General features: G+C 38.9%; 1 protein-coding gene across 10 annotated transcripts in view; it reads right to left on the bottom strand.

Moving 5' to 3' along the window:
* Nucleotides 1-16,915, bottom strand: part of kif1b (kinesin family member 1B) — a 57,123-nt gene that overhangs the window by 19,153 nt on the left and 21,055 nt on the right. For 3 of the 10 annotated variants that reach the window (XM_063890255.1, XM_063890546.1, XM_063890094.1), the window contains 13 exons: nt 16,529-16,604; nt 15,959-16,037; nt 15,704-15,846; nt 13,276-13,487; nt 11,863-11,942; nt 11,278-11,353; nt 10,041-10,120; nt 9,494-9,600; nt 9,150-9,233; nt 8,673-8,853; nt 8,484-8,556; nt 743-842; nt 613-630 (listed from right to left, as the gene is read on the bottom strand). In XM_063890255.1, coding sequence (XP_063746325.1) covers nt 613-630; nt 743-842; nt 8,484-8,556; nt 8,673-8,853; nt 9,150-9,233; nt 9,494-9,600; nt 10,041-10,120; nt 11,278-11,353; nt 11,863-11,942; nt 13,276-13,487; nt 15,704-15,846; nt 15,959-16,037; nt 16,529-16,604 — 1,309 coding nt within the window. Of the gene's footprint in view, nt 1-612; nt 631-742; nt 843-8,483; nt 8,557-8,672; nt 8,854-9,149; nt 9,234-9,493; nt 9,601-10,040; nt 10,121-11,277; nt 11,354-11,862; nt 11,943-13,275; nt 13,488-15,108; nt 15,151-15,703; nt 15,847-15,958; nt 16,038-16,528; nt 16,605-16,915 lie in introns of all 10 variants that reach the window. The other 7 variants (XM_063890707.1, XM_063890465.1, XM_063890624.1 and 4 more) reach the window with 5 other exon arrangements.

A 16,915-nucleotide genomic window follows, 5' to 3' on the forward strand; every position in this document is an offset into this window, starting at 1 on the left:
ACATTACTGCCTTTAAATCAACAAAATCCATCATGTAGAATATGTTGTGTTCTTTATTTTACTCAATATTTCTTGCAAGCACTGTGCTGTTCACTTTTCCTTAAGGATTTGTTAAGGGACAGCCAAGATCAGAAATTACTGTCAAATTTAGAAAAGCTTTAAATCATGAAGCAATCTTTTTTTTTTTTAAACAGAAGATAAATTGAGAGGAAATACAGACATTTAGTGTTTTTTCTTATATAGGCCACAGTCTGTCATCCAAATACAAGAACATGGTAAGTTATCATAATTCAGAACATTGGAGCAGAACCTGTTATCGCTCTCAACTTGATTAACAACTGTATTTTTAGTTTATTTTCACTGCTTGCTTTGTAAAATATAGCCAGTAATGTACAAGAAACTTGTAGTGGGCCAAAACATGGAAAACTGTACATATGGTCAAAGTAAAATGTGTTTTGCATTATTAGTAGAGAAATTAGAGGATATTTTATTCATGAAAAAGTTTGTCTTAAGAACTTGAATGTATAATTAGTTACTATTAAGACATTTTAATTAATCTGAATGGTTGATATTATATTCTTCTGATTATGAAACGGGAAATACTATACGCACATCCCAGAAGTTTAGGCTCTGGATAGAAATTTGAAAGAAAACAAACATTGCATTTAAATATTTATACTTTTAGGCCCTAAATACATGTGCTAAAGAAAAATCTGCAGGGCTGAACATTAACAATACACACCTTCCTCTTCCTCCTCCTCCAAATCTTCTTCATCAGGTGTCTCAGGAACAGTAATAGTCTCCACCTGTTTTTGAAGCTCCTGCAATTTGCTCTCGTAAACCTGGACACCAACACACAGGGACGAGGAGAGAGAACATGAACAATCTCCATCAGCCGAGAAAAAAATGTGGAATTAGACCGCCATCTGTACCACATTCAACCCGAAATACAGTGATATGTTGGGAATACTCAATACTTCCAGAGTTTTATTACTATATTAAATACATATACTGAACACTTTGGTTACTTATCCAAAAGATACAAGGAGCATTCAGCTGGATGTAAGAACTATGCAATGATATGCAAGATAAGGGTTTCCAAATACATTAAATGTGTAATTGATAACTCGAAGATCTGTGATGTTAAAATATATTACACAATAAACAATAACATCAAAAGGAATAGTTCTGGTCCAAAAAAGCTCAAAATGTCTAGTTTCTATATATAAAAAAAGTATTTGAATTCTTGAGCCCAAGCAATGAATGAAAATTGGAAAATGTTGTGCTAATAACAAATATCTTGTTATAGTCTGAGAGAAAGGCTGGAATGGAAGAGCAGAACTGCGGTTGGGAGCTGAGTCAACTGTAATCCAATGAGGGGCGCCATCCTCATCAGAGCGGGACAGGCCGTGGTCCCGATGACCTCATCCTGTTTGTTCAGTGTCTTCTGGGAAGACAATGAAGCCTTTTCATTCGTCATTAACCTCCTCCCTGCTGAAATCCCACCAACAAGCTGAATTCTCTTCATTGAAGAACATTTAGAAATGTGCATGAAGCTACTTTTTCAACTATGTGCACCTAAAGGGTTCATGTGAACTCAGTATTTCAAGCCCATTCAAAAAATGTATATTAAAGTAAAAAATTATGTTGCAACATGACGAAGACTACATTTAATGCCTCAATTTATGTTGATGGAGTGAAGTGATCAAACTTATATCTCCATCCCATGTTGAAAGCACATGGTTATGATGTTTGATGATTTCAGTAATAACAAATACCTAATCAAACCACTAGTAATGTACAGTATATAGATATAAGAATATAGAAATGTAACAAAATCAAATGAAATGTTTTCAAAATATAAATTAAAACCTGAAAAGAAATTGCTAAAAAAAAAAAAAAGCCTCATTCTGACGTCAGGTAGTCTCACAGTTACTCCTGTTTAGCGCATTCATGCAAAATGGCCTGCCACGATAATTACATTATGGTAAATATTTATGGACATGACCTCGACCATATCGGCTGACCTCAATATTGCTCTTTGAGTTTACATATGTGTGTGTTTCAATTAGGATGTCACCAATTAAGCACCACCATTTAAGCCATCATGAGGCCAGAATGAACAGCAGGGTTTTGCCTACTTTTAAGACATTTTGTTAACAAGACCTGAGAGTCCATTTTGTTGTTTTGATTGTAAGGTTTTGTTACATTGTATTTATAATTTATTTACCAAAGACACTTTAATCTGACTTTGTATTACAATTACAGTGATTGAACTCTTAAGGATAAGAAGTATAACGCTCTATAAAAGGGTGCTCTTGCATCATTTTGCTATTATAACTAATAAATCGTTTTTGAATGACTATTGATTTTGAAAGTAATTCATGGGACTATATATTCTCTAACTAAAGTAGTTATTGTGACAGAGCTAATGGACACATGAGATTCTATCCCTAAACTGGTTTAACGGCAGTGAAATCAAATACTACCCATATAGAACAAATAACTTCACTTTGAGCATGTTGTTTTATTTCAGGTCATATTTTCAAAATCCTCCAGCAACACAGAGACTCAGTATATTCTTACCTTGTTCACATATGCATGTTTTCACAAAGTGCTTGATTAAGGAGCAACAAAACTTGGTACACAGCCACACTGAGGCACTTGATATTGCAGATTCAAAAAGCAGACGCACAACACTCAACAGACACTTTGAGTTGAGACCGAACACAGACATACAGTATATGTATATTTCAAAAGAACAGCACACTGTTCATTTGATGTGGTTTACTTTCCAGCTTCCCTGGTCGCCATTGACACCAGTGCATACGTTAAATAACGTTCTTTAAATGGAGCACTTATTAGGGTTGAAGAAATGTAAGCTATCGCATGCAAAGATAGTCAAAGACATGATGTGTAAGGTGGAGAGACTAGACTTGCATATGTTGTTATATCATTTGGTTTTTGTTATAGCATAGAAAGGCAGAGTATATCCTGTCAAAATGCATAGTATAAAACACAGGAAATAATTTCATCATTGTGAACCAATGTAACATTTTTATAAACCTCAGAAGGCCTCTTCCGTGCTGCTCATTGTCACGGATTCGGAAAGGTGATTTGAAGGCCATCTTGTACTCTTTTTTTTAAAGAAATGAATTCAGCAACGAAAGGCAGATTGACAGGCAGGCTTGTTCCTAATTCAAATAAGCATCAGCTATATCAGAGGCAACACACTGACTGAACTTCATAAGCGATCACTCTGATAGATCTATCTAAGTAGTGGCGTTTGAAGCAGCTAAATCAAGGCAGTCTTCAAGATCTCCTTTGACGTGGATAGTTCTCCCAAATAACATTATTCAAACACTTCAAGTCTTTGTCCTCCCTCCAACATTTTTTAAGCCAAGTCTTTGGGAGCCATGACAACACCCTGTAGGCCATCAAATTGAAATACCTAGAACTCTGTGCTGTGCTTACTCAGTGAACCACAAACCCAGAATGTAATTTTAAGAACTGAAATCAGAGCTCAGTTGATGAAGTGTGGTTCATAGAGGAAGAAACTCAAGTTTTTCTTGAAGTTTCTGGATTTGTGGGAGACAAAAAAAAAAGATTTGGTGGAACTTATCTTAAAGTAAGGTCCATCCTCCTAGCATTTTAGCATAGTGGTTATTTTTAAATACAGTTTAAAGAACAGGGTAATTTATGACTTCAGTAAAATATGTGTCTTTACCAACTAATTCATTATTCATGAGGAAGCGCAAATACTGAAATACAAGTATGTGGATGTTATATATATGAAATACACCTAAAAAGGGTTGGGATCCAGCAATCAAGTTGTTAAACTCAGAACTTTAAAATAAATCAGTTTGTTTTTACCTTAAAAAAGTTAGTTTGGTTAGGCAAGTTATGAAGATTCCTTTGCACATTTGAGCTAAAGACTTGTGCATGAAAACTGAATCAAAAAGGAAAGAAAGAAAACATTACATTTATAATGCACAGCAGGATTATTATGTTAAGGCATAAAAAGGCACCTTTTGAATACCACTTTCTTTAAACCACTATTTCAGCCTGTTTAAAAGTCACACAATTGACTCGTGCATCAAGTTATTCCCTTATTTAAAATGTCCAGCAGGCTGGTCTTTTGATTCTAGGCCAATGGTGATTCATGACAGTAAATGTTTTATGAAGTACAGCAAAAAAAAAAGTAAAACTGCAAAGAGAACTGATTCTTCCATCCTGAAATTCAGTTACATGGTACATGAAATAAAAGAAATATAGGGTGTTTAGGGAACATCACAACCAAAGTGTAGAAGCTTCAGTGTGTTTATATTGTAGTGGCTAAAAACATTCAAGATAGATCAATGATAAAATGGCAAATATGTAAACTCAGAAATTCAACCATGATGATCATTTTGACAAATCAAAGCATGATTGATGAATTGTCACATGCTAAAAAATGAGTAGAGTAGGCATGGCGTGTCTCTTCAGAAAAAGAAAAAAAAGTCCCTTTATCATCTGTTGGCTTCATTTCCTTATGACAGCTCTCTCAATGCTAGTGATAACGGCACACAATGCAGCAAAAACTCATAAAACGGCATATATTATGGTGATGATGATGATGATGATAAAACGTCTTCTTATAATACATACAATACTTTTGGATCAACCAATAACACACTGATCAAGTGCAAAAGTCACAGTCGGTTTGAGCTGTTCGACACACATGATTCTGAGCTGTTGTGATCTGTAATGCGTTTGCCTACTCAAAGTATATTAAAACTAGTTCCTCATTCCACATGCCCCACTCAGACTGCCGTCTCTCTGCTGGCTTTTAGATTTGGAGCAGACATCTGCCTGCGCATTCTCGGAGGTGCCTGAAAGTTGATTGGATGGTTAGCGTGGTCAGTGTGCTGGTACTGCTGATAGCCATTGTATCTGCCATCTGTATACATCATGCTATCGTAGTGGAAAGGCTGTTGTTGATGGTGTTGCTGGGGATGTGCTTGCTGGCCCTGATTATGGCGGGGCAGGTAGAAAGCTTGTGTGTGCCTCCTGTTGCTTTCAGCCTGCTGCAGTGACTCCATGGAGCCAGACGGCCGCTGGCGGTAATTAAAAGAGTTGCTGCGGCTTCGTTCATGGGGCTGGTGGTTCTGGTTGTTCCTATAGTTATGTCTGTGACCCTGGCCTAAACCTTGCTCCAAGTCTTTGCTCCTGAGCTGGACTGGTGGGCTTGGTAATGGAGGACAGACTTGGATCAGTGAAGCAGCCATCCTTTCTTTAGACAGCAGTCCTTCTCCATGCTGGCTTTCACCCTCTTCTTCCTCTACAGCTTCTTTGGGCACCTTTAGCTCAATGACTTGCTGATCTGTGATTATAATATGAGTGCCTGGGCTCCATGAGTTGCGGTGCTTGGGGTTGCTTTTGAAGGGGAAGCGCAGCTTGCGATCTTCTGGGGGTATGAAGCGGTGTGGTCCGGTCTGCCGGCGGAGCTGTTTTGAGATCTCCTGTTGCTGAAGGTTCTTGAGGCGCACCTGCTCTTGACGCATCCAGCGCATTTGGCCTCGCTTTAGGGTAGAGTCATCTCCTGCACTTTGGCCCGTTTGTGAATCTACATCCTCAACATCAGGCTTTTCTGGCAAGGGAGGTTTTGCTTCTCTTGGGGTCGTGGCAGAGGTAGTGGAAGTGACTACAGCAGGCTTTTCTTGGCTCTCTGGGGTGATGAGTGGAAGAACCTTTTCCATTTTAACCATCTTGTTTCTGAGGGCACGGATCTCCTCGTCCTTCATATTGTTTTGCTTCTTTACTTCGTGTAAGATGTCTTCAAGTTTATCAATGTGCACCTTCAGATCATCCATTACAACCACTCCTGGTCGTGGCCCATTGGTAATGACATCCTCAATGCGCTCATCACCAACCCCCACAGTGTCCCAAACATCCCGAGCCACCGCCCTCCACGAGTCCCGCTCGTTGGGGTCCTTCTTGCTGTAGCTAGCACAAAGCTCCTTCATTTTTACTATGGCCAGTGCTTCAATTTCCTGCCGTGTTTGGCGGAAGTCATTGAGTGCTACTTCATAACAAATTTCTTTGACTGCCTGGATCTTCAGGTCGGAGATGGTCACCCACTTGGAGTCCTTGGTGATGCGACGCTTCTGAGGGATCTGGTACATTTTAACTGGCTCTCTTATCTTCCCACTGCTGGGTAATCCACACTTTCTCACTATGGACTGTAGCTTGCTGGGTGGCAGCTTTTCCCTCAAGGAAGTGATCAGTCTCCAGCTCTCTTCACAAGACCTCTTATCTGAGTCATCCCCACTATCAGAGTCTCCATCCTTGAGAAAACAACAGGACACAAACCAAAAGGTTCCCAAAAAAAGGAGAAATTAAAATGAGAAATCAAAGAGAAGATGAAGGGGCGACTTTTAAAATAAAAGAATGATTAAAAGGTTATGAATATGCAACATGGGAACTTCAACTATGAGTAAAGTTAAAGCTTAATCAGAATTTAAATCCAATTAGACACACCTTTGTGCTTCAGAATTTTGAGATTTAGGATATTTACCAAAGATGACTATTACACTGTAATGTTTAGTCAATATTGCGCATACATCATTATCGTACGATGTATGGCAACATGCAGTATACATCCATTCAGAATTATTTTCAAAATAAAGATAGAAATACAAATAAATATCGAACAATCAGTGGCTTCCATTGACTTTCTTGCCTGTCAGTATGTCCTTCTGATATTGTCTCTAGTGAAATGGTGATATTGATACAAATAAAGGGAAAGTACTATAAGTATTCATAGTTTTAAAAGCTAACTTTTTCAGATATAGGAAATGGGCTTATCAGCTTTAACAATATTGTTCCCGATGTTGCACATTGATATTAAAAGTAAAGATAAAGCATGTTTATCATGATTAGAAAAGAAATATCAATAGAGGATAGTTGCTGATTGGAGCACTTCTGTATTCTTTTGTCATGTTCCTCTTCTTAATTACATTTCTTTGGATTTGAAAGCTGGATCCCAAACATGCTACAGCGGCATGCATGTAGATGCATTTTGGAGCTTTCTCCCTTTAGTCCAGCAGGTTTGAAAGGCTTTTGTGTTAGCAGTGAGTTAGAAGACAAAGTGTTCTTGCGGTTGATCAGAAAGCCAGTAGAGAGAGGAGAGGCAGGCGAGAGGGTAAGTGTTAATCCACTACAAGAAAGATGTTAGTTGGAAAAAAATGCAGTTTCTCATTTTTTGTAGACAAAGTACATTACAGATCACAACCATTTGGTACAAATAATTCATGTTTGGTGTATGTACTGTATCTATGGCTAGAATTGAATACGTTATGTTGCTGGGAGTCTGAACCCCTGTGCCTTTAGCTCTGCACATAATTCCAGTCGTATGAGTATGAAAGAGGTCTGTGATTCACTGATTGTAAGCAGCGATAACTCTGTTGTTGAGCCGTGCCCTCAGTGTGCTACGCAGGTGCCATGTAAGGCTAGCAAAGAGAGGTAGCAAAAGAAGTCAATGAGAAACCACATTGTCACTATCTGTCAAAAAAACTACAGCAGGATTTTTGTTGTTATCTCAATGCATTGGACATGTCAGCAACTGCATTGGAGAGATGAAACTCAGGATAAAAACAGAGCAAGAAAACTAGAGTAGAAATGTAATCCAAGCAAATCAACAGCCACTTCAAAGCTGACCAGCTCAACAGCAAACACTGCAACTTAGTCCAGAACCAGTACTGAATGAATTAGAAAAACATGCTATTAACATGAACCATGCAAAAGCAGCGTCACTTTATAAAAAAACAAGGCAATATGTTTCAATTGGTTAATGACCAATATTGAAGTTGAAGATTCATTTTGAATATAATATCAGAATACTTTAGCAGTAAGTTGCTGTTTTGCAAGATTCAGATCCACTATAGAAGACACAAGAAAAATGAAAACAGGGATTTGGAAAGGGGAAAGCTTCCAGTCTAATTCTCGCTCAATCAAATCACTATAGAAAAACCCGAGAGATAGGCAATCTTTCTCAAACCAGAAAACCAACCATGCAAGAAGAACACACATGCGCTAGCAGTAAAAGTGTGAATCACGCACACAGACATCTCAAAAGTGTCAGAGCACAGAGTGAGAATTAGTACTTGTCAGATTTTAAAAGGACCAAGTGAAGCTATCATCCTAAAAAAACAGACACTAGCTTTCCAAATTTAATTGACCATAGAAAAACCATGCTTTAACTTTGAACTCCACGCATTTCAACAAAGTTTATACTCAAAATATCACAAACTATCTCAATCAAGAGAAGCTGCCTTGAGTTATAACTAACTCCCAAAAGACATGAAATAAATAATGACTTAATATCTAATAAACCCACAATGCAGCTACTACTAACTTGTCTACAACTTCTAACATTACAAATACAGAAAACTGTAATCCATAACATTTACAAAGTGGGTTTGATTTAATTCCTTTGAACTCACCAGTCGTTGCTGCTCCAGAAGTTGGTCTGCTTCCTCCTTTTCCTTTTTGTACAAGATTTCCATCTCAGTGAGCCTATGTAAATGAAATATATATTGTGAAATACTACACAGAAATGATGACTTTACATATATGTGACATATATTCAAATAAGTACATATAAATAAAGGCCAACAGGATGGATTGCTTACCTTTTCTCCATCTCCTGCTTCATGTCGATGCCCTGTTTCTCCAGAAGCTCTCTCTGAGCAAAGGTCCAATCCACGGGCTCCACGGGGGTTTCTGCCGTTGGCGTCTTTTCCCTTTCAGCTCGAGCCTGCTCTGGATGGTTGAACCGGAACACATGGTTCTTTCCCATAATGATACGGTTACCTGAAAGAAGACGGGCAGAAAACAGGGCAGGGATCATTAACTTAGCAAAGACATTATTATTTCAGTTCTGAGAGAACAGTGTAAATGTAAATGTTTTTTTGGGGGTTAAAACCTCAGAATGGATGCTATAAAGCACGTTGTACAACTGTTATTTATGATCAGGAAAAACCCATTATACAATTGAAATTGTCTTTTTATTAGGATATCAGTCATCTCATTACGGCTGAACAGAATTAACAAAAACATCACTTTTACTGATTATTTAAAACTTTATTAACAATAAATTAGATATTTACCTGAACGCAGCTGGATCGAATCCTCAACACGCTTGCCATTGACATAAGTTTCAGATCCCTCGCATGGCACCAGCATGACGACAACTTTATTCAAACAACAACAATTCATCAGTGACTCTTTCTCAAAAGATCTAATTGAGTGTATGTACACATTACTGACAGGGCAGATGTTTCCATTAGCAACAGAATATAATTGTTGATTTTATATATATATATATATATATATATATCCACCAATGACATCCATACTCGTTGGTTTGCTTCAACTCTGATGATAATCCGGATATTCAAAACACATATGCCAAGGAAAATGTAAGCAAGCACCTCATAATATAGTGCCTCACCATTTCCATTGAGATTCCTCTCGCTGCGGAAGATGCAGTGCTCTTCCCTGATATGAGCACCACTTAAAACAATGTCCTGTCGTCTTTCAGCATCAGCCTGACCCACCCTGAAACAATAAGAGAGGCAATTATGAGAGTGTGAAGTGAAGTGTCATTGTATTGGCTGCCATTTCATATAAAAGGCAGCAGCAGAAGTTAAACGGAACCTTACGACCATTTTTTTAAGAGAGCAAGACTCCCAAAGGACAATAGGTGTTTTCGTCTTTGACTCGGTCATCCATTATTGTCCCCCTGAGGCGTGATTGTAACAAAATGCTCAAAAGGAATAGTCTTCTAAGGGGATCACAAGGACAAAGAGGGGAGGAAAGTAACTTTGGACTGCAAAACTTTTGGTGAGCCGTGGCAGATTTTAGGCCAGTTTTCTCTGACTCTTTTTAAATGTTACTCTTTTGATGTTAAGCAAGAGGAACTTCCACTGCCTGGAAGAAATTCAACTATTTCTACATCTTCTGCTACATTTCAGTGTCATCATGCAGGTTTGGGTTACCTTGTAATTCCGTCTTTGATGTAGTAGAGCAGGCACTCTGACATGAGAGGATCCTCATTCAGGTTAACCAGGTGTGGAGTCTACACGTGAAACACAAGACGTAGACAGTTTACCACAAAAACATTTCTAGAATTTCTCTAGTTGCATCATGTATTTAGGGCTCGATCTATACCAACACTAAAAATAAAAAAGTGAGCATAGTCTTAAATCACACTCTGCTGTCAGTGATACATGATACACGGACAGAAAGGGTCACATTGACACAGTGCTGACACTCCTAGAGTCTGAAACATCACAGTATCACTATGCTATCAGCTACTGCGCTAAACCACCAACCTTTTTAGGGGAAAACACCCCATTAAAGTCTGTATAAAGATCACAAGGCTTCTCAACGAAATGCTAACCCATAGAGCAGCAGTGAGTGAAAGGAGAGAGAAAAAATGAAAGGAAGAAAGAAAATCAATATGCAGTAGAGGAGTGGGGTCTTAACAGGCCTAAAGAAGGATTCATATAGGGACATTTTCTGAAACCACTGGTCTGATCTAGGGACAACTAGTGCTAAAACCATAATATACAGAAATATACCATTGCCTGTAACTTAATAAGCCCCATGACAGTGCTAATAAGCGCTTAAGGACACATTTAAAATGATCTACTCAGAGCCAAGTATTATATTTAAACATAAACCTTGACTAAGTGCTCCGTGTAAAATTGCAGTTCAAAGAACCTTAATGAAACCCCATAAATATAAGGTTCATACCTTAAATATGGAGGGGAAAATTAACCGTAGATGCTCCACACAGGAGTTTCAATAAATGTAAATCTGTGCAACAGTGTGGTAACCATAGGGACAACTTTGACCAGATGATTTTGGATGTTAAAGCACTACTCAACACTTAAAACTCATCTAGTGCGGGGAGGGTGCTTTGTCTACTAATTCTAATGATAACAAACCTTCTTGGTGGCAAAACAATCAAACTGCTCGTCAAATGGCATTTCCTGGCTAAGCTGAGTGTGTGAAGGAAGCAAATAACAGAGTGGAGACACAGACAGAATGATAAAGTGAGCAGAGGAGAAAAACCAGTGACGGTACAGGGAGGGTTCTCATGGAAAAAAAGATAACAAAGGAAACAGATGTGAGGAAGTGATGGTGGAAGGGTGTGCATCACCACCCAAGGGAAAAACGAAACAGGCACCCGTCATCACCCTCAGTGCATGTGTCTCATGTTTGTTCTACCTTTTTAGGAGAGAAGACCCCCAAAGTGCCTCCATCTTCACGGATTGCCACACCCATCTCTGCAAGCAATGCCTCCCTGTAGGGAAGGAAAACATTTGTTAGACCCTCAGGAAAAACTGTACAGGTAGAGAATGGCACATATTGTCTTGCAAAGACTTTCTGCAATAGAGTAACACACATGGTACATTTATTTTTTGCATCGATCAGACAAACAGGATGAAAAGTGATGGTGAGCAGCATCACAGTGTGTGATTTGTGGAGTGACAACAGACAGAGAATGGCACCAGTGAGACTCAATTGACAGACAGTAACATGGTTGATGCCTGCAGGCACAGATGAGTGGATAAAGGGGGAGAAAAGGGTGCGAGAGGGGTATTTGTGCAGCTGAGTGTGACAACAGAGAAGGGAAGGGAAATGGACAGAAGAAGTGCAGCAGAAATGTGGCAGATAGGTGAAGAAAGGGAGACAGGTGGCACAGAGGGGTGAGAAAACAGATACAGAGCTATGGGGGAGTTTTCTAGAACTGACAAGACACAGACAAATTGAGGGAAGGGATGGATGCACATGTATGACGATAATACTGACCTCTCCATGCGGATTGCTTCAGTCTTTCGCAGTTTCTCTTCCCAGGTTTCATTGAGCTCGGCAATAATCTTTTCTGATTCCTGAACAACAGAGGCAAAGTGTGAGGAAAACACAATGTAGTATTACCTATAATCACTAGAGTAGTTACAGGAAGTTAAGCTCAGAAACACCAAGTCTGGATTCAGAAGATTTAAATAATTATTGTTTTACCATGTTTATATGCTTTCTTTCATTAAAGAACATTTTGAATCAGTCATTACAACAGAGAAGGGCAGTCTAACAAAATGATCTCTATTATGACGTAAAAACATATCTTTATGAGTTCCCCTTCTGATAATGTTTAATGTTCTAGTATATAGTCATCTTAGTTTAATACTATAGTGAATTTTTATGTTGGGCAGTACTGAGCTTTAGGACAAATTGTAAAGGTGCCTCTGTCTCACTAACACAGCTGTGACACATTTACTAAAGATCACTATTAAATCTAAAAGCCAAAGAGACGTGGATCTATTTTTGGTCCAATTTTGTCCCTGTCTGCGTTGGTGCTTGACGTCATTGGATGACAGACGTGACTGGGTACCATAGTTGCCATGGAAACTGCAGCTCCTCATGGTTGGTGTTTGTGATGTGCTTTCTTATCAACAGTGCGAGTGTGAGAAGTAAAGCTCAGAGGCCATATGAGGACTGAAGGGAAGAAGATGTTTCATTTTAAGGTTGTGTGTGGGCTAAACAAAGATTAAACAGCTATCTTCACATTAACATAAGAACTTTAATTTACTGTTCAAATATTACAGTGTGAGGTTTATTTAAGTTGGTATTTTATTTGGTTTAATAATTTATTCACAGATATTTCAGTGATTAGGAAAGATGCACCTTCCCCAGTTCCTATAAATCACGTATTACTCTTAATATTAAAGCCTTTATTAACTGAGATTTCTTTTCAAATGCTTAATAAAACCTACATTTTCTTATGTTATGCAAAATGTTAGTCATAACAGTTGTAGGATGTGGATATTGTTTTATTATGAGAGACATTTTACATAGAGAGATACAGAACAGTGTGTTTTAACAGTTTGATCACTTAGAGAAGTTTCAATGCTGTTTGATGACTTTTATTTGTCAAAAACTCAGATAGCGATAGACAAATATATGCTTTAATTTAAGAACATGCTTTACATAAACATTTTAAAAGCCATCCTGTCGTCCAAAACAAGTTTGGGCAACTTCGAGTCAAACTACGAGCTTATTTGAATGGCATAAAGGACAAACGAAAAGGTTCTAAAAATGGAATTAAGGTAATGTTAAAAGTATCCAAAGGTGAGGGTCTTAGCAGAGTGGAAAAATAGCTGTGGGACTTTGAACACAAAACATAGGTGTGATTTTACTGCAACAGTCTACATAGGCCAACTGTACCTTGAGTCTTTCGATAGCCTCCTCTCCTCCAGGGGTGGACATGATGCGTTCCTGGATGCTGGTGACAGACTGAAGGCCCCCCTGGTTGCACAGTGAGCCAGAGGACGGTGAGGCTGTCAGGGAACCAATAGGGGCTGTGGAGAAATGGCCAGGGCGTTGATTCTCTGAGGCTATCAAGTATCTATGCTTATTGTTCTGAATGTCTTTCAGGTCTGAGCCAACAGCAGGAGAGAAAGGAGTGGAGAGAAAAAGAGAACACGAAGAGAAAAGATGGATAGGCCCAGGGCAGGGGAGGGGGAATAAACCACATAAAATGGAACGTTAAACCAAATAGGAGGAGAAAGAGGATAGAAATAGGTGGGGGAGGGGGAGAAAGGACAAAAGGAAGGGAAGACCAATGTAAGACACACGTTGTACGTCAAAGGGTTAAGACAAACACCTAGCATAATAGTCAGAGAGAAGCAGTTTTCACTCCAGGTGGTTTGCAAAGGTCTGCACCAACTCTTCATTAAACATTTTAGTTTGTACTTTGATAGAGAGTTTCCAAAGTGCCTGATTGTATGTGGGCTAGAATTACAGAGCAGAGCAATTAACTCCCAGCAATTAATTTTAATTGTGTACAATTCTAAGGAATACGCTGCTGTCACTTTGTTGTCTTGAATGAAAAAAATATTGCGTGAAAACTGCTATCAATGTATCAACTACAGGATGGGAGGGCGATGGAGACTGTAGGGGTCCAGAGGGAGGACAGATGAGAGTCATTGACACATGCTGCCAAAGTTCAGCCTGCAGTCCAGCAGTTCGATTCATCGCTCACACACACACACTTACACACACACACACACACACGCGTGCACTTGCTCATACACTTTATCAGAGTCACAGCAGCCTCACTAAAGGTCAGGACACTAATGTCAATATAATGACCTCAAAAATTCGGAGTGTGTCTTCTAAGAACTAGATAAAAACTAAAAATGTTTAAATGTTTTTTGAGGTGCTGACATTTGTGTCCAGCTGTCACCGGCAATAAAGGCTTCTCATATTCCAGAAAAATAGGGAATACATCAAGACCTAAGTACTGAAGAACTGAGTAAGTACTGAGCAATACAAAATCAAGTGTTTACTATGAAGATTAGTCAAACAGAACACCTGTTTAGGGCCGGAAATCAGGTTAAAACATTTATAAAGGTTATTAGCGTGAAAGGGAAAGAAGGTGGAGTTATCAGGGAGGTCTGAGAATACAGCAGAGGGTACACCAACTATTCAGTACAAATTATTACATCAAGCTAGTCAACTCTGGTGTGGCTACTGAGAAGTTTAAAAATCAAGCACCTTTCCATCTGTCACTCTGAGCCTCAGGTTGAGAACTGAGATGTGCCATTTCAAAGATTTGAGCATTATCAGCTGCAGCGAATGGTTAGTAAAAGAAAACAAAATCAAAAGCAGGAGGAACACAGTCAAGAAGAGAAGCCAAAGACAGATATGGTAAGAGAAAAGTGTGGGTGCTTGGGGGTAGGGAAGTCAGACAAGCTATTCTAAAAGTAATGTTACCAAAAGGGATATTCCAAGAACAACTTGTGATACAGTTGGATTGGAGCCTGCAAATATCTGCCCCCCGCCCCACTCGTCATCATTCAAGCGCAAAGCATGCTAGATCAGCAGTTCTACAGAAGCCTTTCATTTCTGAGTCTACTTCTATTGAGCATTTGCTTTTTGAAGCATCAACATGCAAAGCCTGCTAGCAGATTTAAAATATAGATAAAAGGGGGTCAAAAGCAATGTTAGCTAGGCAAATAGAGAAAGACAATTCATGACTTCCACACATATACACACATTTGATTCCACTTCCTGGGCAATCATCCCCCATAGGATCAACTGAGGGGAAGCAGGAGAAGATGAGAGGGTCAGAGGTCAGCACCGGTGAATGATAGGAAAGGGTTACACACATTCTTGAGTGAACTGGATGAGCTGAAAGAATGATTTGTTAAGTGCCATGTCATTAGGCATTATCTAGGCAGGCAGGTTATTAATCAGCCCACATATTAGAAATTATTAATGGGTGTCTTATGTCTCTAATTTACTAGGCTAGGAGCCATTAGTCTTGTGTACAGCAAAAAGAGTGTGGGATAGTTTAATGCAGCTTTAAAACCATTTGTATAGTCAGTCATGATTAGCCAAATATGAAAGAAATTGCATTAAGCATTTATAAATAGCACAAAATACACTTTATAAGCAGGAAAAATAAACCAGAACTGTATTACTGTAAAATAGATGTTAAAGCTAGAACAAGAACGTTAAGTAATTGAGAAATGAAAACAAAGTTAGAGGACAGTGAAGTAAAAAGAAGATGTTGCCAGAGTGTGGTAGACCCGGAGAGAGAAAAGTAGACGCTGTCTGACTCTATAAGCGTTGGCCGCATTAAACTCACTGTCTAGGATGTCTCCTAGGCCCTGGGCCCGGAGCAGCTCCTTCAGTCGAGACACTTCGTCCTTGAGGTCACGAACCAGCTTGTTGTTGGGATCCTCATTGATGACAGCATTGCACTTGATGTTCTTAGCTCGGTCGGCATAGCTAGAAATTGTAGAAGAAATACACTGTATTTGTAGTAAGGGATTAAATGCTTACAAATATGAACCTATACTGGAATTATTTGGTAAGTTATTGTCCATGATGGTAACCTTACCGGAGAGTGCTGAGAGTTTCATCATAGTTAATATCTGCAGGACTGAGGGCAGCTACCATGGCCGTTCTTGAGTTTCCACCTGATAACAAACACAAGTGAAAAGTAAATTAAGTGGAAAATGTAAAAGGACCTTTTCCCACTGACCAAACAAGATAAGTATAGGATGTATTTCCAAATGCAGCATGATTTCCAATGCACTGTAAAGTACAAATGCTCTGAATAGAAGAAACACTGCTCTAGAAAGAATAAATGCTGAATACTTACTCCCCGAATAAAAAACTGCAGTCTAATTAGACTAAAATGCCAAGTACTGTATGTGCCATGTGTGCTAAGATTGAACTGAGCCAAAGAGATGAGTGTGCTTGTCTAGTTAGGTTGAATTACAGCCTGCTGACAGTGTTCTTCTTAAATTGGTAGAGAGTAATGTACACTTACTCCAGTCTGGGATACAGATGGTACAATTTGTCTTGCTGTCCAGGAATAAAGAATTTGCTTCACAGTTTACATACATAAATTCCATCACACTCCATCGGTAAAGGATATTTAGCAGGTGATATTAATGTTCCATACCAAGGTTCTCCCTCAGCAGCCATGTCAAAACAGAGTCTCTGTACGGGATGAAGTCAGTCTTCTTCTTCTTCTTGCTCTGCGGTGAACAAATATTAAGTTGGTAGGCAGAAAGAAAACTGATCTAAGACTTATGATGAGAATGATGGACGGCTGTTAAGACTGAACAGTATTATGTTGTAACATAATAAACACCTCATATGCGATGGAAAAGAGGTTGGGTAAATCGAGCTTAGGCCTGATTTGATTAGCTTTTGCTCTGGTGAAAGGTTTATGGATGTATCTCTGCGTTGCGCCTAAACGCAAAGCATTTCTAAAACCCTTAATAAAATGGTTTTGACAGAACACTGTGCGACAACTTCTGTACTGCACATGGCAAAAGGCTGTCAA

The sequence above is a fragment of the Eleginops maclovinus genome, chromosome 1, assembly GCF_036324505.1.
Source record: "Eleginops maclovinus isolate JMC-PN-2008 ecotype Puerto Natales chromosome 1, JC_Emac_rtc_rv5, whole genome shotgun sequence".
Classification (NCBI taxonomy): Eukaryota; Metazoa; Chordata; class Actinopteri; order Perciformes; family Eleginopidae; genus Eleginops; species Eleginops maclovinus.